The sequence below is a fragment of the Hylobates moloch genome, unplaced genomic scaffold (genome assembly GCF_009828535.3).
Source record: "Hylobates moloch isolate HMO894 unplaced genomic scaffold, HMol_V3 SCAFFOLD_1, whole genome shotgun sequence".
NCBI classification, from domain to species: domain Eukaryota; kingdom Metazoa; phylum Chordata; class Mammalia; order Primates; family Hylobatidae; genus Hylobates; species Hylobates moloch.
Genome location: NW_026652276.1, coordinates 169,922,469 through 169,949,923, shown reverse-complemented (window position 1 = coordinate 169,949,923; position 27,455 = coordinate 169,922,469). Strand labels below are relative to the sequence as shown.

Below are 27,455 nucleotides of genomic sequence, written 5' to 3'. Positions count from 1 at the left end.
ACTACTGGTTATATTTTGCCAATATGCATTTAAATAAATTCATAACTATGAAAATAAAAGACATTTATGTACTACCCAAAACATATCTACCTTTAGGAAACTGCATTAGAGCACGTCAAGAGGATCACCAGGCTAGTCAAGAACAAGACCAAGGGTTTACAGAGCTGTGAGTTTCACGGCCTCACCACTCATTGATCGCACAACCACTCCCATGGAGTGCAGTGGGTGGTAGGTTCATTTACATCAGAGAAAAGGCAACATGGAAGAGTGCAACTGCTGTACACACATTCAGGTAGTGAGAATTTCAATCCAGGTCTTTCTCCAAAAAACAACAATGTAGTAGGGAAAAGTGTTGATTTGGGGGAAATAGACCTCAGTCAAGTTCAGTGGACCAACTGTACATGGTATTCAGGGCCCAGGAAGCTGGACCCAGTGCCTAGAGGATTGCACTATGAACATTCCACATTCTGGCTAGAACATTAGGGATTCTAAGGTTCTGCTGATTATGCTGGCATCCAGGGCTTGCAAGTGGCAGCCTCAGGACCCAGGGCTGTGGTAGGTCACAGTCTCTGAGCGGGTCTCAGTATCCAACACTGTAGCTGGTGCCCGCCAGGTTCCCAGTGGCTGGGGTCACCAGGTCTGAAGAGAGATGTGCTGGCTGCGGGCGTGGGGCCAGATCCTTCTGCCAGTTTTCCTCTCCCTCTTTCTCATCCAATTGCTTGTCAGTTTCTCAGAGAATGGTTTTATCCACAGCCCCAGGAACAATCAGAAACCAAGAGATGGGAATAAAGAGGGTGAGTGATCTGGAGTCCTGAGGCGGGTGCCCCACATGCTCCAGTGTTGTTTTTCCTTTTAATTGTGCCATCCTGGTGCACTGGAATTTTCATCTCAAAAGTTGTCATTTGGTGTTGGTGGGAAGATATTTTAAAGGTTCTAGATGGTTTTGGTGAAACTCAGTTAAATTGGACTCAGATTAATTTGGTTTATCTGAAATATGAAAGGTAGATTCAAAGTTTTAAATTTGAGGAAAAGCATGGTTTCTCCCCCATCACTTTTTGCGTGACCTATGACATATAAGCTTTTTGTTGTGAATAAGCCATTGGGTTTTGTTCTAATCAGACCCACTCAATGGTCATAGTTCCTCTTTCTTAAGTTTTTAAAGGTCTTAGTTAATAAAATGCTTTTTTTGTTCTTTTTCATAAAAAAAATTACTTCAGTTTGGAGGCATCTCTTGGTTTCCTTCCCAATTGAAAAAATGTTGAAATGTTAAAAGTCATGCTGAGTTAAATTCATGAACCTGGAAATAAGGTTTTTAGTATCCTAAATTGGAACCGTATAGACAAAATAAGAGACAGAATTTGAATTACTTGGAAAGTGCCCTGTAAAGCCAAGATTGCCATTTTTACAAAGACTATGAGACAGAATAATTACTGCTGTCTGGTTTCCAGAGTAGAAAAGAATGTTAGTATCTGTAAGCAAATCAGTCTTCCTTACTAAAACCAAACCCACAGTTCTCAGCATTGCACTGAAATAAGAATCTCCTTTGAGGGGGTAGGGTTGGGGGGATGCTGAATTAAAAGACCTAGCTTGTTTTCTTTGGTTTCATCTTTCCCACAGATTTCTCTTTTTTAACCTCTTGGTCACCCCTATATGTACTCTAAGAGAAACAGTGTTCCAGTGCCATCCTGGCCCCTTCTCCCAACAAACAGCACCTAAAAGCATAGGCCCAAACATAGAAACAAGTTCTTCCTATTGTTCCCTAGCAAACTGGACTCATACTGGAAATTTTTCATGTCTTAAGACTTTATCAAAATGCTGATGAAGAACAAAAAAAAAAAAGAAAGCAAACAAATAAAATAAATCAAAAATCACATCTAAGATTATCACTAAAGATGGAAGTTTCTGTTGCTACCTAGCTCACTTCTAGGGCTGGCCAACTGGAGTCCATATTTCTAAGGAAACAGCTTGCCTGCCAAGGGCCTCTCCTGAATGCTTGCATCTTAGTCTCGGGCCAGTTCCCCTTAGTGCTTGCATTTAATCTTCCCATCTAACAAGGATATGGTTTCTTAGACATAATTATACTTTTCACTTCCAAAACTGAGAAGGGGCTTCTAAGCCTTCACAAGATCCTCATCTATGTCCCGGATTGTGCCCTGAGTGACAGGCAACAGACAGGACTTTGTGAAGGATCGCACATCAAGTGAGACCTCCCCCTAAGCAGGTTGTTTTGATCCCCAGGGCTTCTAACTCTGATGTTCATTTACATTTGAGAGCTTAGTAATCAATATCTCAAGAAATTATAGTAAGCACTTGATGCAACTTTGGGTTAATCTTCTAGAATCTAATGAATGGGTTAAAAAATGTACTGAAATCTAGAGAATTTTCATCACTAAAAGTAACCAGACAACAAAGGGGCATAGTGTAAAAAGTAAGTGGCAACTAAGGAAAGAACTGGAAGATTCTGGATCAGAACAGAATAGCACAGCATGGCAAGACTCCAAATGTTACCACCCTCCCTTAGAGGTAACTAGTGAGTTACTATAAACCAAGAATTTTTATTAATTCTCCCAAATCTGGAGAGAAACAAGTTGAGTGGGTATCCATTCTTTATCTTATTCTGAAGATGAGAAGAGGAAATGGCTACTGAAGAGAAATAAGTGGAATGAGGACCTGATGAGAGAGGGCCTGACTCTCTGATGGAAACTTAGGTTCCTGAGTTACAAGCTGGATTTGAGGGCAGATCTAGAGTCCAAAGATACCCCTTCATGGAAATGGGAAACACCTCTGATAAGCTCTAGCAAACCTTGGCGTTGGAAAATGACAAACCTCAAAAGAGAGAGCAGAGTCAGATATTCTAACAAAGCCTGGCACAGCCTCATTTGAGTTCTCCCCCTTGCCTAATGCTGAAAACAATGGAGTTTTAGAACATAAAATGCTATAAAACTGTAGCTTCTTGAAAAAAATCTCAAGGATCGTGGTAAGGTGGTTAGGATCTCACCTACACTATGTCAGAACAAATGGAAGGTCTGAACAGAGCTGTACAAGCATTAGTAGAATGAAAACAATAGAGCAACTATGTAAACCCTGCACAGCAAAATAAAGAAATAAAGGAGTATATGATAGCATGCAAACACACACACACGCACACACACACACACCCCAAATAATCTACCCTAGAAGAGAACACAACTCAAGAAACATGAAAATTTCCCACAAGTGCTTTGAGCTAGAGAACAATCAAACGAGAAATATTCAGTGAAACAAGCCTTGAAGTCGATAGCAAGATATCAGAATGAAATTAAAAGGCAGATAGCTCCAAGGAAATAAATTGAAGGCCAAATAATTTGAATATAAGGCAAGGCTTCTGAGTTTTCTCTCTTCATTTGTTTATTTCTGCTAATGGTGAACACACCAAGAATATTTGTCACATACTCTAAGCTTGCTTACTGTGGTGGGCTCTGGTAGCTGCCTCATTCCTCTGTCCTCTAGCCTAGGGGGTGCTGTTATCTGGGAGGAAGTGGGACTTCGCTTTCTTTCTCCCAGTAAACTTCTCAGCCTCTTTCATCACCTGCATACCCAATCTCGGTACTAAGTTCCCAGTGTTATGTACACACAGAGTGATTTCTGTTTTCCTGGTTGGATCCTAACTTCATATAGCCATCTTTAAGACAAAAAGCGCTTTAAGATTTTTTTTGTTTTGTTTTGTTATGCTTTCTTTTTTTTTTTTTTTTATTATACTTTAGGTTTTAGGGTACATGTGCACAATGTGCAGGTTTGTTACATATGTATCCATGTGCCATGTTGATTTCCTGCACCCATTAGCTCGTCATTTAGCATTAGGTATATCTCCTAATGCTGTCCCCGCCCCCCCCCACCCCCCACCCCACAACAGTACCCGGAATGTGATGTTCCCCTTCCTGTGTCCATGAGTTCTCATTGTTCAATTCCCACCTATGAGTGAGAACATGCGGTGTTTGGTTTTTTGTCCTTGCGATAGTTTACTGAGAATGATGTTTTCCAGTTTCATCCATGTCCCTACAAAGGACACGAACTCATCATTTTTTATGGCTGCATAGTATTCCATGGTGTATATGTGCCACATTTTCTTAATCCAGTCTATCATTGTTGGACATTTGGGTTGGTTCCAAGTCTTTGCTATTGTGAATAGTGCCGCAATAAACATACCAGTTAGAATGGCCATCATTAAAAAATCAGGAAACAACAGGTGCTGGAGAGGATGTGGAGAATTAGGAACACTTTTACACTGTTGGTGGGACTGTAAACTAGTTCAACCATTGTGGAAGTCAGTGTGGCGATTCCTCAGGGATCTAGAACTAGAAATACCATTTGACCCAGCCATCCCATTACTGGGTATATACCCAAAGGAGTATAAATCATGCTGCTATAAAGACACATGCGCTTTAAGATTTTGACCAGCAGTTAGGTATTAGGAGGATTAGAGCATTGACACTAAGGTTTAAATGCTGATGGGGAACCAGGAGAGAAACCTGGTATACCACTTCTGGCTGAGGTAAAGGAAGGGTGAGATAATAAAAATCTCAGATGGGTTGAAGGGGAATCTGAAAATATTAGAAACTTGTGACTCACTTTCTAGAGTATACTCTGAATCCACTGGTCTTATAGATAACATGAGGCCAACACGGCTCCCAAACAGTAGGTAATAGTAGCAGGAAGAAGTATCTTAGCAAATGGACTCAAGGACCGCATGTCAGAATTCCTTGGACATAAGAATTTTGTAGGGAAAAGAGTAGAGAGCCCTAAAATTCCCAATATAGTGGGTGGGGTGCAGGCAAGGCAGCTCTTACGAGAGCTGGCAGAATTGAAGAGGGAAAGGTCTTTCCCAGAGAATACTGGACCTCACGTCTAGAAACCACAGCAGGACCACAGATGCTAGACATGACACTCCCTAAGAAGGGGACAGGTGAGATTCACACAGTAAGGCTAGCAAGGAAGGAGGAGGGGACTCAGTCCAGTCACATCCTGCTGCCAGGGCAACACATAGCCTTTGCCCCCAGAAAAGTATAGCATCCCCAAGGTAAAGGGGGAAGGAACAAACCCTACCTTTAGCTAAATGTTTATTCAAAGGAGGATGAATTTATTGACTGAACTTAGATTGCAAGTTTATGGTTTTCTGCCACTAGCAGAAATGGGAGATTTGACATTATACTGAATTGTGATGTAAAACTGAATTCTGATATTGAGAGGCCTAGATCAGATTCCACCTCTTCTATGATGCCTTCCTTTAGTCCACCCAATCTGAGAGAATAGTTACTCCTATGCTTAGCTGCGCCTCTCTGACAGTACTTGTTTCACCAGCGAGGCAGAAGAACACAGTTATCACAGGCAGCAGCTCACGCTGCCTGGACTCACCTCCCAGCTCTGTTGCTTACTAGGCCCGTGCTTTCTGTGTCACAATTTCCTTATCAGTAAAATAAGAATAAAATAGTATCTTCTGTAAATGGTTGTTGTGAGGATCAAATGAGTTAATCTATGTTATGCACTCAGAACATTTTCTAGTACATGGTAAGTTTTCAATAAACGTTATGCAGTCATATGTTGCTTAATGACAGAGATGTATCCTGAGAAATGCATAGTTAGGCAATTTCATCATTGTGTGAATGTCATAGAGTGTAGTTACACAAACCTAGATAGTATAGCCTACTATACACCTAGGCTAGATTAGCCTATTGCTCCTAGGCTACAAACCTATACAGCATGTTACTATGCTGAATACTGCAGGCAATTCAGTATTACACAACACAGTGGTAAGTATTTGTGTATCTAAACTTACCTAAACATAGAAACAGAATAGTAAAAATATACAGTATTATAATCTGAAGGTATCACCATCTTATTTGCAGTCTGTTGACCAAGATATTGTTATGCAGCACACGACTAGTTATAGATGTAGAGATATATATTATGACAATGCTGGAAAACAAGATGAGAGCCAGAAAATGTTAAGAATCCTTGAGAAACAGAAAGCAATTGAGATCAGACCAATGGAGAAAGCCACAGCCTAAAACACACATAAGAGAAGACTAATGTAAGAGTGGTTTCTGGGGTTGCTCCAAGCTCAGCAGCACTGAATACAAAGAGCACGAGGGAGTTGTGGAGAAGCTTCCCGGGTGCTGATCTTAGAGCACTATAGCTGGTTGCCTCTCTACCTTCTCAAATTGTCTCAAGAAGCAGGCAGCAGAGGCAACTGCCCCAGGTTAACAATGAATGTGAATTATTGGCCTGGAAAGGCAGGAAAAGATATACTACAAACACACTGAACCTGGCAGCATGTCCCAGTCCTCACCCACACCACAGAGGTGGAAATAGCCTATATACATACACCTAAATGTTAACTTGATTGTGCTAACACAATCAAGAATCATGAAACCCAATAAAGAAAAGAACCAATTTATTAAAACACATTTAATAGAGGGGAAAAAAACACCTTGAAATTAGAAATTTCTCTGATAGAAAATGGCAAGGACTAACAAGATTCCAAAGGAAATGACTAAGCTGGCAAGTAGATTGGCTTGCCACAACTCCAAAGGTGCTAAAAGTAGACAGTGAGACTCAATGGATCAGTGCCAGATGGTTTATTACTCATAGCACAGCCAACAGCAGGAATGTCAGTGTGGCAGCACCAAATCTCCTGCCCCCAAGTCCCATGGAGCAATGCAATGTATCCAGATTGTGCTTATGAATGCAGCCAGTTGCACTGGAGCTAAGGAACCCAGGACTAAGAGCTTATGAACTTTTATGGCAAGCAGTAAAAAATCTAGTCCCTGGGGAGTAATTGTGACTATAGTCACACTGTGGTTGCCTTGACCTATTTAATTGACTATGTTACCAGATACAGAATAAGTGCAGGGTCAGAGGATAATTAGGCCAAGAAGTTTGGCACATTCGGCAAGGAAATCCAGAGATGCTTAGGGTATAGGATGGATGTCTCTCTCAACACTATAATTAGTATTCTCATGGAGATATCCAGGAAACAAGAACAGACTATTCTGGAAAAGATTATGAATCTTGGAAATTAAAAATATAATCAACACAAATATAGCTAAAGAGTGAATTAGCAAGCTCAATAATTGAGCCATGGAATTCTTACAGAATGTAGTACAAAAGAACAAGAGAGAGCCTGTAGAAAAAAGAGACAAGAGTTCATGCCAACATTAATGTAACAGGAGTTTCAGGAGGAGAAAAGTGGAAGAGAGGAACTAATTAAAGAAAAATATACAGAAAAATATCTTTGGGCCAGGCGTGGTGGCTCACGCCTGTAATCCCAGCACTTTGGGAGGCTAATGTGGGTGGATCACGAGGTCAGGAGATAGAGACCATTCTGGCCAGCATGACGAAATCCCATCTCTACTAAAAATATAAAAATTAGCCAGGCGACGGTGGTGCACACCTGTAGTCCCAGCTACTTGGGAGGCTGAGGCAGGAGAATCGCTTGAACCCAGGAGGTGGAGGTTGCAGTGAGCCAAGATCGTGCCACTGCACTCCAGCCTGGTGACAGAATGAGACTCTGTCTCAAAAAAAAAAAAAAAAAAAAAAAGAAGAAAAAGATCTTTAAAGTTTTGAAGAAAAGAAAATGGTGTTGAAACTAGAACATATTAACAGACTTAGCCAGCTGTGCTCTAGAAGGTATACAAAATAAAAACATTTGGACACTTGAAGAGTCAAAGAGTTTATCATTCACAGACATCTGAAAAAAATACTCAAGAATATAATCCAGCAAAATGAAAAATGAATCCAAGGGGAAAATGTGGGATTCAAGAAAGAGTAGTAAGCAAAGAAACTAGTAAAATGAAGAGTTAATTCTAAATAATTTATTATAATTCAACAGCAATTTAAATATGTCTAATAATCATTAATAACTTTAATAGTAATTAAAGTTCCATCTGATTTCTGAAATCCATATGATACAGAAATCATATGGAAGTTTAACTGCTATTAAATAGTTAAAGTTACAATTATTTAACTGGGAAGTGGCTTGGGGAGAAAGAGAAGAGTAAAAACATATTAGGATCTTTGTCTAGGTTGAGAATGTAGATCCTGATTAAATGATGATAGAAAGATGCATATAAAATATCTCCCTAAATTTTTAAAATAACAGCTCAAGAATAGAAATAGAATGTGTATTTTGAGGCCACTAGAGGAAATAAAGGAATAAAGAATAAATTGATGGAATAGGATATACCTTACAAATGCTACCGAAAAAGAAAGCAAGTGTAGCAATATTATATAAAATAGAATTCAAGTAAAAGAAATCATTAAGCCAAAGAAAAAGTGATATTCCATATTGACATGTAGTACAGTATACCAAGATGACATATGACAAACCTTTATTCACCTAACAACATAGTTTTAAAATAGATGTAACAGGTACATAAAATATAAGAAGAATTTTTATATATAAAATCTTGTTATTTTACATATACTCCCCATTGTTTTTTTCTCTTAGCTGTTCTTGAAAAATTTTCCCTTGCAGATAAACTATATTTTTGTATTATTAATTTATTGCAATGCCAATAAAAAGTTTTGATATTTTGCATAATATATTTTGATGCCAGGAATGTCTAGGCATTTGAAATTGTGATTCTTCATGGGAGAAGAGGATCATGGATGGAACTTTATGGAACAGCAACATTTCAGACATTGGTAGGAGTGGAACCAGTTGAAGAAACTGAAAAAGAAAGGCCAGCAATGTTCTAAGAGAACTAGGAGAAATGATACAGAAGTCAGGGAAAATGTAATCAAGAGCAAAGAAGTAACCAGGTAGAAAACATATATGCAAACATCAGGACTTTAGGGTGAAAGAATCTGGTACCTGGTAATACCATGGAAATAGCTAGAACCTTGTTCTTTAGGAATAGAAGAGAAGAAAGAACCTACTGATTCATGTAACACATAGGTCAGCTGTACCCTCATTAGTTTTCCAATAAGGGCAAAAATGAGTATTAAAGAGATGGCTGGTTAGTTATACAAATGCTCAATCTAAACCTCAACCATGGAACCAGAGCAGGCCATTTACTGATATGTGTTGAGGAGGGAACTTCATCTCCGCTCTTCGCCAAAACTCTTTTCCCATCTAATCAGGAGAAAAGCATCAGACAAATCCTAGTTGAGGGGCATTCTGCAAAATATCTGAAAGTACTGAGGACAGTAGTCCTGAAAACTGTCAAGGTCATGAAAAACAAGGCAAGAGTGAGACATTGTTGCAGACCAGAGGAGACATGATGACTAAAGGCAATGTGGTATGGATGGGATCTTGGAAAGGAGAAGGATGTTAGTGTAAAGACTGGTGAAATCCTGGTAAAATCTGGAGTGTAGTTAAAAGTCACGTGCCAGTGTTAGTTTCTTGGTTTCAATTAATGTACCATGGTAGTGTAAGATATTAACAATAGGAGGGCCAGTGCAGTGGCTCACACCTGTAATCCCAGCACTTTGGGAGGCTGAGGCGGGCGGATCACGAGGTCAGGAGATCAAGACCATCCTGGCTAACACGGTGAAACCCCGTCTCTACTAAAAATACAAAAAATTAGCCAGGCGTGGTGGTGGGTGCCTGTAGTCCCACCTACTCGGGAGGCTGAGGCAGGAGAATGGTATGAACCCAGGAGGCGGAGGTTGCAGTGAGCCGAGATCGTGCCACTTCATTCCAGCCTGGGTGACAGAGTGAGACTCTGTCTCAAAAAAAAAAAAAAAAAATTGGAAAACTGGCTGAGGGGTATACAGGAACTCCCTGTAGAATCTTCACAATTTTTCTGTAAATCTAAAATTATTCCAAAATAAAAACTTTAGTTTACAAAAAAGCTGTAGGAAGCATGTAGAGCTCTGAGAACAGTGGCCAAGTCATGTGTCCTCTGTTTCCCTGCTTCTGCCTTCCGAAAGGAGCCTGAGGCCAGCTGTCCTTCACATAGCTGAGGCAGCAGAATCTTTACCATTCACCTTGCCTTTTCTTTCACTCAACTTTCCCATGGGTATTTCAAGGATACTTTCGGCTAGGAGGAAGTAACATTCAATAGGACTTAATTTGAAAACTGAACTGTAAAATTTTTTCCCCAGCCAAATCAGATTTGCATCCAATCAAACAATTTGAAATTAAATAGAAAGGTCTGACCTTTCCCACAGAGCCTGTGAACTCTGTCCTCAAAATAATAGAGAGAGCAACTTTATTGTTGCTGTATCACAAAACAACTAGGACATTAATTCCAGACGCTTTCTTTAAGGAGATGTTGCAGTAATAAAATGAGGCATTGAAATGCTTTTTTCCAAATTCATAGTTTTTATTCTAGAACTTTCAAATATAAATCATACTGTTTGTTTTTCCATAAAACTAGAGGAATGAAAATCCTCATTTGGGAGAAGTTTTTAAAGCTATGTGGCAAAAAAAGTTGAGGAATTAATTTTTTTTTTTACTATTTAAAGGGTTAATTAGTTAAGTAGGAATATCTTGGCAATACCATCCTGAATAACAACACATGATATTTTAAAATACAATGGAGTGGCCAATTTGTTTTTCCTTACTATGTTTTGGGGGTTGTTTTTTAGAACTTGGCTAATCAAAGTTGGATGATGCCATTTCATGTTTTTCCAAGAAATAGGAGAAAAGACTTAAGACTAAGAGGATTTATACAGTACTGGTGGGGATCTAGATACCTGAAAATAATGAAGTAAACTGCTGGGGTATGGATGAATATGGCTTAAAACAGGAATGACTAAATGAAATGCACTTTTACATAAAATTGAGCAATAAAAAGGATTTGGATTAATTTTGGACTTAATTTTTTTTTTCTTGTAGAATGTGCTGTAAAGAAGAGTTGTCAATTGTGCACAGAAGATAAGAAAGTAAGTTAAATTTCTTATGAGGAAATTGTTCTGGGATCGTTATAAAGTCACAATTTACAGTTGTCATTTAAAAGATATGCTAAACTTTGTTTTACACAGTTTTTTATAACAAGAATGACTCATAACAGTTATTAAGATCTATTTATGCATTTCAAACCATTCTTTGAGGATCTAGAAATAAACAATGGAGATAATTAAGTACAAACATGTACTTCCTTCTGGAAAATTATGCTTCAAAAAGAAAAGAATTATTTCCTTGAAAAAATTATACTGAAATTTTGGAATGATTTTTGTAAGTAAAGGAAAAGATATATCTTTTGAGATGTGGTGACAGTTTCCTTCCCACTTCTATTTCCTAAAGACGAGAAAGAATGACATACCATTCCTTAACCACTGTGTAGCTGGATTCCTCTTCTTTGATGATTAAATGTCTGAAATCATTGCTCTTCAGTTCAGATTTGGAAGAAAGCAGAAATGCTATAAGTTATGAGGGAAATGGCCACTTTGTGTCACAGACAGGTTTGCAGCAAGCTGCATAAAAACCACTGTAGTCTAACTTGTATTGGATAACTGACAATACCAAAAACAGAAGCTTGAAGTCACTATTTAGAAAAGGGCACACTCTAGTAGTTGGTGTCTCTCATAGTGATCTAGATATACACTCTCTGCCCTGTCTTATCTTCCTCTAAGAAGACAAACGTCTATCACTCGTCTACTTTAATGAGGACCTGGGCTTCTGGCTCATGGCATTCTCCAGCCAGTTCGTACTACCATTACCTTACATGCTTTCCACAGCCAGCGATGACCCAGACATACTCTTTATACAGTACTGGTGGGGATCTAGATACATGACCTGCCTTCCTCAACACTGCCTTCCTCAACCCTTTGTAGTAAGACATCACTTCTGTGGCATCTCTGAACCCTGCACAATCTACATTGGCTTTTACATTGTCACTCACTTATACTATACCTACTCTTTAGCCTCAACAAGACAAGAACATCCTCCAGTCCTTTAACACTCTTCTTTTCCCTTCAGTTTATTGGCCCTCTTCTATAGACTTCCTTCCCTCCTTCATGGCTGTTCACCTGAATGCAATATTCTTCCAGTTTTTGTTGTCGCTAAATGTTTTATAATGGAAATTTTCAAATATACCAATAAAGAAAGCAATATAATAAAACTTTATACCCCAAAGAGCCATCTTGGCCAATTTTTTTTAACGTATGCTCTTCCCCTCTAAATGTATTATTTTGAAGCAAATGATGATATGGATACCATATCATTTTATTTAAAAATATTTAAGCATATATTTCTAATTGATATTTTACTTTAAATACTACAAGTTCATCCACGATCATACCTAAAATTTAATAATCTCATCTTAATCTCATCAGGCACCCAGAAAATAATAAATTTGTCTCGTTGAGTCATTTTTGTTTGTTTGTTTGAATCACATTCGTACATTGCAATTGGCTGATATATACCTTAAGTATCTTTTAATCTATATGTTCCTTCTCCCTTTTTATTTTCTTTTTTGCAACTTACTTGTTGGAGAAACTAGATTGTCCTATTTGGTTTCTCATAGTCTGGATTTTGCTGGTCACATCCTAAAAGGATTTGGATTAATTTTAGACTTAATCCCAAAAGGATTTGGATTAATTTTGGACTTAATCCCAAAATAATTTTGATTAATTTTGGACTTTCATCATGTTCCTCTTTTCCCTGTTCTTTTGTTCTTATAAGCTGATAATTAGATATAAAGGCTTTGTCAGATTCTGTTTAATTTTTTGGTAGGAATGCTTCATGCTGAGAGGCCCTTCATTAGGAGGTAGATAAGATTTTTTGTCTAGCATTTGATGATATTAGCAATGATCCTTGCCTAGATCTATTATTTCCCTGGGAGTTGTAAAAACTACTTCTACTGTAATGGCTTTGATCTCTTTTTTTAAATTTGAAATTTTATTTTTTGTGGGTACATAGTAGGTGTACATATTTATGGGGAACATGAGATGTTTTGATACAGGGATGCGATGCATACACCCTCTTTTTTTAACGGCACTGGACCCACATTCTGCAACTCTGATTGGTCCTTTGGTTCATATTTTCGTTTGCTGTGCATTACTAGCTGATTGCTGCTTGAGCATATTTCATCAACATCTGCATGAATACAGCTACAAAGTCACAATTTCTGGTCTCACCTGAGCCAAAATACTACCTATCACTTACTTTTGGTTAGCAATATTGCCTAAAGTTTCCCACAGCAGCAATTCCCCCATCCCATCAATATCAACAGATGTATTTATCTCCAATGTTATGGAAAAAATTGAGGCCTTAGGTATAAACTTCATTCCCTGACTGATAACATTGCTGTCATTTTTACCCATCATTACCTATTCTTATCCCTCCTTTTAGAGGAAGAATACCTCCTGCACTTCCCCAATACCACTCTTTTGGACTTGAATATGTACATTTTTGAATTGAAACTTGTATCATTTAAATTGTTTTTATGTTCACCTTCCCCTTGTTCTCAGCTCCTTAAGGACAGAGTCCATGTCTTTTTATTCATCTTTGTATCTCTAACACCTCACACATTTCCCACACATGGCAAGCATTCAATAACTATTGAATTAACTCTTGAGCTATTCAAAGAAGGGTAAATTAATTCAGTATACTCTATAATGTAACATGGTAGATAATTTTTTAAAATTTTCTAAATATCATTCATTATGGAAATACTGGGAATATGTGTATTTGAGTGTAATTTTTAAAATATTTCCAGTACCTCATAGAAATGAACTAAGAGATAATTCCACATTGTCAACATAGAATTGGGGGGGTGGAGTCAAGATGGCCGAATAGGAACAGCTCCGGTACGGCTCCCAGTGTGAGAGATGAAGAAGACGGGTGATTTCTGCATTTCCATCTGAGGTACCAGGTTCATCTCACTAGAGAGTGCCAGACAGTGGACGCAGGACATTGGGTGAAGCGCACCGTGCGTGAGCCGAGCAGGGTGAGGCATTGCCTCACTCCGGAAGCACAAGGGGTCAGGGAGTTCCCTTTCCTAGTCAAAGAAAGGGGTGACAGACAGCACCTGGAAAATTGGGTCACTCCCACCCTAATACTGCGCTTTTCCGACGGGCTTAAAAAATGGCACACCAGGAGATTATATCCCGCATCTGGCTCGGAGGGTCCTACACCCTCGGAGTCTCACTGATTGCTAGCACAGCAGTCTGAGATTAAACTGCAAGGCAGCAGCGAGGCTGGGGGAGGGGCACCCGCCATTGCCCAGGCTTGATTGGGTGAACAAAGCAGCCAGGAAGCTCAAACTGGGTGGAGCCCACCACAGCTCAAGGAGGCCTGCCTGCCTCTGTAGGCTCCAACCTAGGGGCAGAGCACAGAAAAATAAAAAGACAGCAGTAACCTCTGCAGACTTAAATGTCCCTGTCTGACAGCTTTGAAGAGAGTAGTGGTTCTCCCAGCATGCAGCTGGAGATCTGAGAACAGGCAGACTGCCTCCTCAAGTGGATCCCTGACCCCCGAGCAGCCTAACTGGGAGGCATCACCCAGTAGGGGCAGACTGACACCTCACATGGCCAGGTACTCCTCTGAGACAAAACTTCCAGAGGAACGATCAGGCAGCAGCATTCGTGGTTCACAAAAATCCTCTGTTCTGCAGCCACCGCTGCTGACACCCAGGCAAACAGAGTCTGGAGTGGACCTCTAGCAAACTCCAACAGACCTGCAGCTGAGGGTCCTGTCTGCTAGAAGGAAAACTAACAAACGGAAAGGACATCTACACCAAAAACCCATCTGTACCTCACCATCATCAAAGACCAAAAATAGATAAAACCACAAAGATGGGGAAAAAACAGAGCAGAAAAACTGGAAACTCTAAAAAGCAGAGTGCCTTTCCTCCTCCAAAGGAACGCAGTTCCTCACCAGCAACGGAACAAAACTGGACGGAGAATGACTTTGACGCGTTGAGAGAAGGCTTCAGACGATCAAGCTACTCCGAGCTACAGGAGGAAATTCAAGCCAAAGGCAAAGAAGTTAAAAACTTTGAAAAAGAATTAGACGAATGTATAACTAGAATAACCAATACAGAGAAGTGCTTAAAGGAGCTGATGGAGCTGAAAGCCAAGGCTCGAGAACTACGTGAAGAATGCAGAAGCCTCAGGAGCCAATGCAATCAACTGGAAGAAGGTGTATCAGCAATGGAAGATGAAATGAATGAAATGAACTGAGAAGGGAAGCCTAGAGAAAAAAGAATAAAAAAAACCAAACAAAGCCTCCAAGAAATATGGGACTATGTGAAAAGACCAAATCTACGTCTGATTGGTGTACCTGAAAGTGATGGGGAGAATGCAACCAAGTTGGAAAACACTCTGCAGCATATTATCCAGGAGAACTTCCCCAATGTAGCAAGGCAGGCCAACATTCAGATTCAGGAAATACAGGGAACGCCACAAAGATACTTCTCGAGAAGAGCAACTCCAAGACACATAATTGTCAGATTCACCAAAGTTGAAATGAAGGAAAAAATGTTAAGAGCAACTAGAGAGAAAGGTCGGGTTACCCACAAAGGGAAGCCCATCAGACTAAAAGTGGATCTCTTGGCAGAAACTCTACAAGCCAGAAGAGAGTGGGGGCCAATATTCAACATTCTTAAAGAAAAGAATTTTCAACCCAGAATTTCGTATCCAGCCAAACTAAGCTTCATAAGTGAAAGAGAAATAAAATACTTTACAGACAAGCAAATGCTGAGAGATTTTGTCACCACCAGGCCTGCCCTAAAAGAGCTCCTGAAGGAAGCACTAAACGTGGAAAGGAACAACCGGTACCAGCCACTGCAAAATCATGCCAAATTGTAAAGACCATTGAGGCTAGGAAGAAACTGCATCAACTAACGAGGAAAATAACCAGCTAACATCATAATGACAGGATCAAATTCACACGTAACAATATTAACTTTAAATGTAAATGGACTAAATGCTCCAATTAAAAGACAGAGACTGGCAAATTGGATAAAGAGTCAAGACCCATCAGTGTGCTGTATTCAGGAAACCCATCTCACATGCAGAGACACACATAGGCTCAAAATAAAAGGAGGGAGGAAGCTCTATCAAGCAAATGGAAAACAAAAAAAGGCAGGGGTTGCAATCCTAGTCTCTGATAAAACAGACTTTAAACCAACAAAGATCAAAAGAGACAAAGGCCATTACATAATGGTAAAGGGATCAATTCAACAAGAAGAACTAACTATCCTAAACATATATGCACCCAACACAGGAGCACCCAGATTCATAAAGCAAGTCCTGAGTGACCTACAAAGAGACTTAGACTCCCACACAATAATAATGGGAGACTTTAACACCCCACTGTCAACATTAGACAGATCCATGAGACAGAAAGTTAACAAGGATACCCAGGAATTGAACTCAGCACTGCACCAAGCAGACCTAATAGACATCTACAGAACTCTCCACCACAAATCAACAGAATATACATTTTTTTCAGCACCACACCACACCTATTCCAAAATTGACCACATAGTTGGAAGTAAAGCTCTCCTCAGCAAATGTAAAAGAACAGAAATTATAACAAACTGTCTCTCAGACCACAGTGAAATCAAATTAGAACTCAGGATTAAGAAACTCACTCAAAACCGCTCAACTACATGGAAACTGAACAACCTGCTCCTGAATGACTACCGGGTACATAACGAAATGAAGGCGGAAATAACGATGTTCTTTGAAACCAGCGAGAACAAAGACACAACATACCAGAATCTCTGGGACATATTCAAAGCAGTGTGTAGGGGAAATTTATAGCACTAAATGCCCACAAGAGAAAGCAGGAAAGATCCAAAATTGACACCCTAACATCACAATTAAAAGAACTAGAAAAGCAAGAGCAAACACATTCAAAAGCTAGCAGAAGGCAAGAAATAACTCAAATCAGAGCAGAACTGAAGGAAATAGAGACACAAAAAACTCTTCAAAAAATTAATGAATCCAGGAGCTGGTTTTTTGAAAAGATCAACAAACTTGATAGACCACTAGCAAGACTAATAAAGAAGAAAAGAGAGAAGAATCAAATAGATGCAATAAAAAATGATAAAGGGGATATCACCACCAATCCCACAGAAATATAAACTACCATTAGAGAATACTACAAACACCTCTATGCAAATAAACTAGAAAATCTAGAAGAAATGGATAAATTCCTGGACACATACACCCTCCCAAGACTAAGCCAGGAAGAAATTGAATCTCTGAATAGTCCAATAACAGGCTCTGAAATTGTGGCAATAATCAAAGCTTACTAACTAAAAAGAGTCCAGGACCAGATGGATTCACAGCCGAATTCTACCAGAGGTACAAGGAGGAACTGGTACCATTCCTTCTGAAACTATTCCAATCAATAGAAAAAGAGGGAATCCTCCCTATCTCATTTTATGAGGCCAGCATCATCCTGATACCAAAGCCTGGCAGAGACACAACCAAAAAAGAATTTTAGACCAATATCCTTGATGAACATTGATGCAAAAATCCTCAATAAAATACTGGCAAACCAAATCCAGCAGCACATCAAAAAGCTTATCCACCATGATCAAGTGGGCTTCATCCCTGGGATGCAAGGCTGGTTCAACATATGCAAATCAATAAATGTAATCCAGCATACAAACAGAACCAAAGACAAAAACCACATGATTATCTCCATAGATGCAGAAAAGGCCTTTGACAAAATTCAACAACCCTTCATGCTAAAAACTCTCAATAAATTAGGTATTGATGGGACATATCTCAAAATCATAAGAGCTATCTATGACAAACCCACAGCCAATATCATACTGAATGGGCAAAAACTGGAAGCAGTCCCTTTGAAAACTGGCACAAGACAGGGATGCCCTCTCTCACCATTCCTATTCAACATAGTGTTGGAAGTTCTGGCCAGGGCAATTAGGCAGGAGAAGGAAATAAAGGGTATTCAATTAGGAAAAGAGGAAGTCAAATAGTCCCTGTTTGCAGATGACATGATTGTATATCTAGAAAACCCCACTGTCTCAGCCCAAAATCTCCTTAAGCTGATAAGCAACTTCAGCAAAGTCTCAGGATACAAAATCAATGTACAAAAATCACAAGCATTCTTATACACCAATAACAGACAAACAGAGAGCCAAAGCACGAGTGAACTCCCATTCACAATTGCTTCAAAGAGAATAAAATACCTAGGAATCCAACTTACAAGAGACATGAAGGACCTCTTCAAGGAGAACTACAAACCACTGCTCAATGAAATAAAAGAGGATACAAACAAATGGAAGAATATTCCATGCTCATGAGTTGGAAGAATCAATATCATGAAAATGGCCATACTGCCCAAGGTAATTTATAGATTCAATGCCATCCTCATCAAGCTACCAATGACTTTCTTCACAGAATTGGAAAAAACTACTTTAAAGTTCATATGGAGCCAAAAAAGAGCCCGTATCGCCAAGTCAATCCTAAGCCAAAAGAACAAAGCTGGAGGTATCACGCTACCTGACTTCAAACTATACTACAAGGCTACAGTAACCAAAACAGCATGGTACTGGTACCACAACAGAGACATAGATCAATGGAACAGAACAGAGCCCTCAGAAATAATGCTGCATATCTACAACTATCTGATCTTTGACAAACCTGACAAAAACAAGCAATGGGAAAAGGATTCCCTATTTAATAAATGGTACTGGGAAAACTGGCTAGCCATATGTAGAAAGCTGAAACTGGATCCCTTCCTTACACCTTATACAAAAATTAATTCAAGATGGATTAAAGACTTACATGTTAGACCTAAAACCATAAAAAGCCTAGAAGAAAACCTAGGCATTACAATTCAGGACATAGGCATGGGCAAGGACTTCGTGTCTAGAACACCAAAAGCGATGGCAACAAAAGCCAAAATTGACAAATGGGATCTAATTAAACTAAAGAGCTTCTGCACAGCAAAAGAAACTACCATCAGAGTGAACAGGCAACCTACAAAATGGGAGAAAATTTTCCCAACCTACTCATCTGATAAAGGGCTAATATCCAGAATCTACAATGAACTCAAACAAATTTACAAGAAAAAAACAAACAACCCTATCAAAAAGTGGGTGAAGGACATGAACAGACACTTCTCAAAAGAAGACATTTATGCAGCCAGAAAACACATGAAAAAATGCTCATCATCACTGGCCCTCAGAGAAATGCAAATCAAAACCACAATGAGATACCATCTCACACCAGTTAGAATGGCCATCATTATAAAGTCAGGAAACAACAGGTGCTGGAGAGGATGTGGAGAAATAGGAACACTTTTACACTGTTGGTGGGACTGTAAACTAATTCAACCATTGTGGAAGTCAGTATGGCGATTCCTCAGGGATCTAGAACTAGAAATATCATTTGACCCAGCCATCCCATTACTGGGTATATACCCAAAGGACTATAAATCATGCTGCTATAAAGACACATGCACACGTATGTTTATTGCGGCACTATTCACAATAGCAAAAACTTGGAACCAACCCAAATGCCCAACAACGATAGACTGGATTAAGAAAAAGTGGCATATATACACCATGGAATACTATGCAGCCATAAAAATGATGAGTTCATGTCCTTTGTAGGGACATGGATGAAACTGGAAAACATCATTCTCAGTAAACTATTGCAAGGACCAAAAACCAAACACTGCATGTTCTCACTCATAGGTAGGAATTGAACAATGAGAACACATGGACACAGGAAGGGGAACATCACACTCCGGGGACTGTTGTGGGGTGGGGGGAGGGGGGAAGGACAGCATTGGGAGATATACCTAATGCTAAATGACGAGTTAATGGGTGCAGCACACCAACATGGCACATGGATACATATGTAACAAACCTGCACATTGTGCACATGTACCCTAAAACTTAATGTACAATTTAAAAAAACCCATAGAATTAGGGTATTATCCTTTGGAGAAAGATCCCCTGCCCTCCCAGAAGTTGGAAGGATGCAAAGCTTTCAGTGGTAGTTTCTGCCACCTCCCATACTCCCAGAGAAAGTACCAGAGTTTATAAGATGGTAACTCATGAAGCAACCAAGAATATTTGAGCTCTTTTTGGACTAAAAGGAGGATAAACAGATGTCTTGGTATATTGTGCTACTATATGTCCACTTGTCCGTGGACTTGGAGAAAATATATATATGAACTCCTTTTCATTTCCCCAAATATTCCAATTTGTATGATATATGATACTCTTCTTAACTGTAGGGGAATCTTCCTTAGATTCTATCTGAAACATTTCCTTGTGATTTCATAGTGTAGGACTAGCCTTCCTAGTCCCCCCCCACACACACACAACTCATAAACATAGCATATGAAAAACATATTATATTTTGTTGATATTTTATATTGGAAATAAAATATCAAAAATCAGGCTAACTAAAAAAGGAGAAGCATCTTGTAATCTGTGCTTTTATTGCTATTGAGAGTCATTATGCATCCCTGTTGAATCCTTGGAACGAAAATTCTCAATCATGGTGTCACAATGGTGAGACTTGTCATAAGTACATTTTTTTGCTTTTTGCTAATGAGCATCATAAGACTGTTGCAACTGACTTAAAATCAGGGTAGATTTTAGGTTTTCTCCATAATCACATCTTTCTCACTAATTGTGACCTGATATGGATGGTTGGTTGAGACAAAAAGGAGTCAAGTTATAGCAAGCCCAGTGGGATTTTTGAATCTCCTACAGCCTACTTTATCTATTGCACAGTTCATGGGAAATGACCATTACTCACATGCTTGTAAAATGCATTTATAAATGTCATACCTTACAACCCACAAAGAGATGCCCACTTGGATATTTATTTTTCTGAAAAATTGTTTGTGTGAGTGTGTGTGTTTGTGTGGTAGGGCATGGAGTCTGTGAGAGTGGACAAGGTGATGGATCCGAATCTGGATATGGCAGTGAATATGTGGATATCACCTGTTGGGAGTCCTTCAGCTGGAAAAAATATATGGACAACCAGTATCGTGGATTATTTCCCGTGGCAACTGTTCCCAGCACTTTACCACTGTTGGCATGATCCTCCTTTCAGGGTTTGACTTCCCTTGAGAATTTTAAGACCATCTAGCAGTTTCAAGTTTCCTCGTTTTTCACCTGAACCAATTCAATATCTTTTCCCTTTCATTGACTTTCCCCTTGAGAAGTCTGTTCTCATTTCTGAGGTGAATCCCTTAGTCCTCGCCTCTATCTATGTGTCATACTCGGAAACACATGCACATTCACAAACTCAAAAGCCTTTCTCATTTCCTTGTTCCCTTTATGACAAATCCAGCCTATTTCTGTTCATTGGCTTCCGAGTTCCGACAAAATGGAAAACACAAACAAAACCAAATCTTCTCTTTGTTTCTTTCTAGAAGCTGAAGTACTTATTCTGTGCTTATTCTACCATTGCTTCCATATCACACAGTGTGATTTAATCCTTAGCAACTTGATTCAGAGGTTACAAAAGACTCAATAACCAAATGCAACAACCTTTCAAATTAATCACTCATTCCTTTTGGAAACTTGCTCCTTCCTTGGCGATCTTGGCTTTATACAGGCCCTATTTCTTCCCTCACCATTTTGTTTCCTTTACCAATTCCTCTTCTTCATTTTCCTGAATGAGCACATTCCTAATTCCTAAGGAGCGCATTCCTTCATTTCCTAAATGAGCACATTTCTTCACATTGTGTCCTCACTCTTGTGCCATGTCTTTCATAGTCCTGGTCTCTACCACAACCTGCATATAAAGAAATCCCAAATTCACATCCTTACATCTAGCGACCCCCAATAGTGATGCTCACAGCTGCTTAATTGGCATTTCTTTCTGGATAGTTTTTTTTTTTTTTTTAATCACATCATGCTCAAAATTTCTTTAAGTTTATAATTTTGCCTTCCCCAAAGAAGCTCATGTTCTTTACTTGTTTATTTCTGGTACCAATATCCCATAATTTTAGAAATCATTGGCTTTTTGTTTTCTTTTTTTCCCCCATCTGCTCTCCATTCTTTTGTTTCACCTGGAAAAATCCTGGATTTTCTACACACTCCATCCCCCAACCACTGGCATAATATTAAGCCATTTGCTTTATACAATCTTAAACCACTAAAAATTATTATGTACCTTCCCACTTTCTGCATGTTTTAATTTTAATGATATTTTTATTAAAATAGCAATTGTGATGTCCATATAAACTTAATAAAACAGCTCTACCCTAAAAAGAGTACTATAATTTTCCCATGAAAAAATAATAGCCATCACTCTAAAGCCTTTTAGCTGGCTTCTCAGTTGTCACACTCCAAAGAGGCTGATGGCTTCATATTTACATGGGTTATTTTCCTTAGTTACAAGAAAAAAATCATGTAATTTACCTTAAATTATACATTACCAATTTAGGAATGTTGAATATATTATACTGTTCTTGGGGGCAATGTGAAGTTCTGGTCTTTGATAACTTTTTAAATGTAGTTAAGGTATCAGTCACATATTTTTGTGGTAAGGGACAGAAACCAAACTCAAACTAATTTAATAAAAAGGGGAATTCATTGGCTCACAATATTGGGAAGACCAGGTGTGGCCTTGCCGTCTTGCACAACTGAACCAAAGGATGTCTTTCTCATTTTCCTCTTTTCTTTCATCTCTCAGCTCTGCCTCCCTCTGGGAATTGACTTTATTTTCTCTTGTGGTAAATGGACATTCTGGACATACTGCATACAGCTTGGCAAGGGGCTGACTGCCAGCAGATCTAACCCAATGTCTGTAACTTAAAGAGTTGTAACTCAAAGAAGATTCTGATTGGCCCTATTGGGGTTTTGTGTCTGGTACAGCATTTGTTACTAGGCTACTGCCTGGGTCAAAAGACCACTCCAGTAGTAGGAATAGGGTGAGGGAAAACTGATTGGCAGCCACAGGACCACACAGGGTTTGGGGAAGAGGTCCTCAGTAGAAGACAGTGTGATTATCAGAAAAAGAAGAATGGGGACAAAAAGTAGCAGACAGATTTTAAAAATAAATGACCTCAGTCTACTATTTTTCCCCCTTGATCTTTCAGGACAGGCATATTCTATTTTCTCCATCCATCCCCATATTTTCCTAAAAATGCTCCTGGCAAAATAATGCAACTAAATCTCAACTTCAGTTGGACATACCCAAGGTCACTATCAGCTACTGCTCCCAGCTGTAAGTCTGAAATCTCTGAGAGATGTGCATTACTCTTGATTGTGTTTGAATACAGCTCCACACACTCCTTCAAGCTAGCTATATAATCAGTTAGACCAGCTCTCAAAGACCCACTATTCAATAGAAGAGAGAAAGCAGGATAACAACAGTAAACGCTCCTGTTTAGAAGGAGGATAGTGGCCAATAGTCCCACAATATGTTCCAAGTCTGTAATGCATTGTTGAGTTTCCCTGGCTGGGCGGTGAGTTGTTGGTCACCAGTCTAGCTGCTACCGAAAGAGTCTCTTTTCCATTATTCTCTGAGCCCCAACCAGAGAGAGGCATAGGGGAGATTGTCTCTTCTGGGGACTGCACTTCTTTAGGAGCTCGCCTGCAGTGGACTTGGTTACTGGAGCCTGGGAATCAGCTTAACACTTAAGTGCTCATAGCTCTTAGCTGCAGGTTCAGGTTTTTTTCTGGCAATTCATTTCCCTTAAAACCCTGCTAGATCTTGGACTTGATTCCTAGAGACTCTGAGTACTAATAACCAGGGCCAGAAGTCTCTGTGGGCTGTAATCTTTGAATCTAGACTTTATCTTTGCAGTTCCAGTCTTTCTGCAACTGTCCAGGAGGACAAGGCTCATTCAGTGAAAGTGGCTTCAATCTTAGATTTGATTGAATGGCTTGATTTGACCTTTAGTCTTGTCCAGTGTGAAACAAAAGCTGGCCTTGGTACTCAGGGTACCTGAGTGTCTAAGGGGTGGTTCTTTACATTGGAGTGAATCATTACCTCTGCTGGTCCCAGGATGTACAGCAAGAAGTGATCGGGTGGGGTCTGGGTTCAATCTTACAGGATTGGTTACCAGCACAGAACCATGCTACTTAGGTTAGAATCCAGGCTCCCCTATTTACTAGGTATGTGATCTTATGTATGTCATTTAACTTCTCTGTGCCTTCTTGTTCTCATCTATAAAGTGGACATAATAGTACCTAGATCACCGGGTTGTCATGAGTATGAAGTGAATGGATATATATATATATATAAAGGACTTAGAATATAGTACCTGTCACATGGTAGGCCCTATGTAAGTGACAGCCATTTTTACTGCTTTGTCTTCCTTTTTTTTTTTTTTTTTTTACGTTTCCAGGTTCTTCTGGTTTTACCTCCCATAATGTTTTTCACCCTTATGCCTTGCTTAAGGGACTTAGAATTCCATTTTCCTATTTTTGCATGATTATCTGAGCACCAGTGAGCAGTGTGGGGAGAGGGATGAGGTAAGGCTTGTTGACAGTATCACCAGGGCCACGTGTAACAGAGGAGCAATCCCAAAGGAAAGAGTCGGGATGCAGGCAAGAGGAATGGAAAGAGTGATAGAGATTTTAAAAACCACTTACCTCAGTTCTTATTACTACTTTGTGAAATAATATCTTTGGTTTTGTTTCCTAAACGTATAGTCTGAGAAAGGGGTTCAGGTGCATGTGATTTCTGAGTGACTGCTCTTCAGCAAAAATCCTATGGAGTGAGAGACTCAGGGAAGATAAGCGGCAAGAGCCAAGAAAAGATGAGGTCTTGGCTAAAGCTCACTCTTGGCCTGAATCATGGGCAGCCCTTGGGCAAAAAAAGTCACAAGGTAGAGTTGTCTTTGCCTTGAGGCAAGGATGCCCATTGTTTGGAACCCCATGTCAGTCAGTCACTGGCCTGGGGAAATAGTAAACTTGTGGGCTAGGTGGTCCCCATCGTCGTCCAAGAAGAGGGGAAGCTGTGAGCCACTGGGTGCCAAAACTTTTTGCAGCTGAGGTTTGGATGCATGGGTCTGACAAAGGAGTTCTCAATAAGTTACCAAAGGCATCTACTACAAATAATAATAATAATAATAATAATAATGGCTATTATTTATTGAATACTTATTGAATTAGTACTAAAAACTTCCTGGGATTGTGATTATTATACTTGGATACTACTTTTATTTTTCTCTTTGCAAATATAGTGTGTTTGGTGTAGTGAAGAAAAAGCATGCAAAAAATACTGTTTTCCATATTTCGGATGTCGATTCAGTTCTATATATTGGTTAAACTGTAAAGGTGAGTTGTCCTTATTTAGATTTTTATGTTCTTTATTTCAATTGACTTGCAAATGCTAGTGATTTGCTATATTTGAAGGATTATAAATTATTACATATGCCTTACATATTAAAATATAGCAAGTCCAAACTGCCATGGCACATGTATACCTATGTAACAAACCTGCATGTTCTGCATATGTATCCCAGAACTTTAAGTAAAATAAAAATAAAAATATAACAAGTCCAGGGAAGTTCACTGGTCTTTCCTCCTGATATAGGCTTATTGGTTGTTTGCAACAAGTATTCATTCAAATTAAGTCAACATTCATTTTGATTGGTGGATGCTTTGGCATACCAGTAGCTAAATACTTTAAATTTCCATTTCTAAAATCTCTAGTGTATGATATCCATAACCCACTTAAAGAATGTTTGTATTCTTACGTCGTTTTAGGAATTACAGGATTTTTTTTATAAGCTAGTCCTGGTCTGAGGATATATTGTATCTAGAAATATTGCTATAACAACTTACATTTTTTCAGCTAATGTATTCTACACTGAGAATTGCTATTCGGAATAATGATTCACTAGGACTCAACAAATATTAATCATCAAAGAATCTTTAAGTTATACTGAAATGTTGGGCTTTTGGTATGTTATACAATACTTACCAAGGCAGGCAAACGTATCAGTACCATTTAAGAAGTTTTCTTAAAGAATTGAAACAAAAAGCTTTCTAGGTAAATCCTAGCTATGTGAAAAAACCCAACCTAGAACAACCAGTTGTCTTCTTTTTTCCTTCACTGGAGTAAAAAGATATAAATTTTGCCCTCAAATCTCTGTTTCTTTCAGGTACTATCAGATATATTTAAATCATACATGTTTTTGCCTTATAAAGAAGTTACACTTCGGGTAACTAGTATGAACAGAAACTCTAGTCTCCTATTTCGTGTTTGCCCTTCTAGTTTCATTTTACAACACACTAAGCTAATAAACTACATTGTACTTACTGAGATAAGAAAAAAAGTTTACAAGGGGTAGAAATCTGGTTTTGCAGCAAGCATTGGTTGTCTCTTTGGTAATGGACTGCTGAAATTCAAACAATAAACCATTTCCTGCTATCTAGATATATTTTTAGAGATATAACAGCCTGAGGGATTTGTTGTTTTACCTATTAAGATAGTACCAGAAATGAGTTTAGAGGTAAAATAAAGAAAAATTAAGCCAGTAGCCTAATAGTTCACCAATTTAAAAATCAGTAAATCAAATGTTACCTCCTCTAGCAACCCAGATTATTTTTAAATGTTAGTGATTGTTGTGTTAATGGTAGTTTTATTGGAATATGTAATGTATGTTATTGTATCATTACTTTCAATAATCATTTGTTAAAGAATCACATTGCATGATATTAGAAAAGATGAAAATAGCAGAAATTACTGATGTTCTATTAACTTAAAATATATTTCTTTTCATACATTTCAGTTGACATGTTTGGAATCGTGATGCTTCTACTCATTGCAATATTAATTACAGGATTCGTTTGGTACTGCTGCGCCTGTCACTTTTACCTGCAGGAGTATGCTCATTTTATCCTTATTAAGAATGCACTTTGGGGTAGTATCATTGAAGAGAATACTGAGCTAGTCATCAGGAAATGTTTTGCCTTTTTTATGTAATAAAAATAATATATCCACATGGTAAGGAAGAAAAGTCCAAAAAGTACGGAAATTGTAAAATGAAAAAAAAAAAAGTTTAACTTTCTTATCCCCCACCCCACCTCTAACACTGTCTTCCCAGAAGTAATCCTTTTAGTATGGTTCTATTTGTTGTTCTTCTGTAGTTACCTCCATATATTTGATTTTGATGGTTATGTTTTCTTTTCATGATTTATTAATTTTAGATGTTACCTATTGACCCCCAATCATTAAAGCAGAAAAACTTATCTTGCACTATACACATTTTTTTTTTTTTGCTATTAGTAGGTATTATCATTGTGTTATTTTTGGGTTGTTACTATTTTTTTCATTATTTTTAGTTATTAGATCTTAAGATTACTAATATTTCTCCTGTTGACTTTGAGTAATCAATTTAATTCCTTGTTTCTATATCTCAATCCTTCTCCTGATACACGTAAGAAAATTTGGATCCCTATACTTCCTTCCATTCATCCTCTCTTCCCTCTATCTCCTAAATTCTATAAGCTTTCTCATTAATTTGACCTTGTCAAATGTGTAATATTTACATTCTGTTCTGTGGCTATAATTATATCTTGAAATGCTTACTCTATAATTTGACTCTAAAATTT

The 27,455-nt window shown here is 38.6% G+C and overlaps 1 protein-coding gene across 1 annotated transcript in view; it reads left to right on the top strand.

Moving 5' to 3' along the window:
• Positions 1-537: 537 nt before the first annotated feature.
• Positions 538-27,455, top strand: part of PTTG1IP2 (PTTG1IP family member 2) — a 29,623-nt gene continuing 2,705 nt past the window's right edge. The window contains exons 1-4 of the mRNA XM_058440795.1: positions 538-794; positions 10,823-10,869; positions 25,079-25,172; positions 26,633-26,726. Coding sequence (XP_058296778.1) covers positions 650-794; positions 10,823-10,869; positions 25,079-25,172; positions 26,633-26,726 — 380 coding nt within the window. The 5' untranslated portion in view covers positions 538-649. The remainder of the gene's footprint in view (positions 795-10,822; positions 10,870-25,078; positions 25,173-26,632; positions 26,727-27,455) is intronic.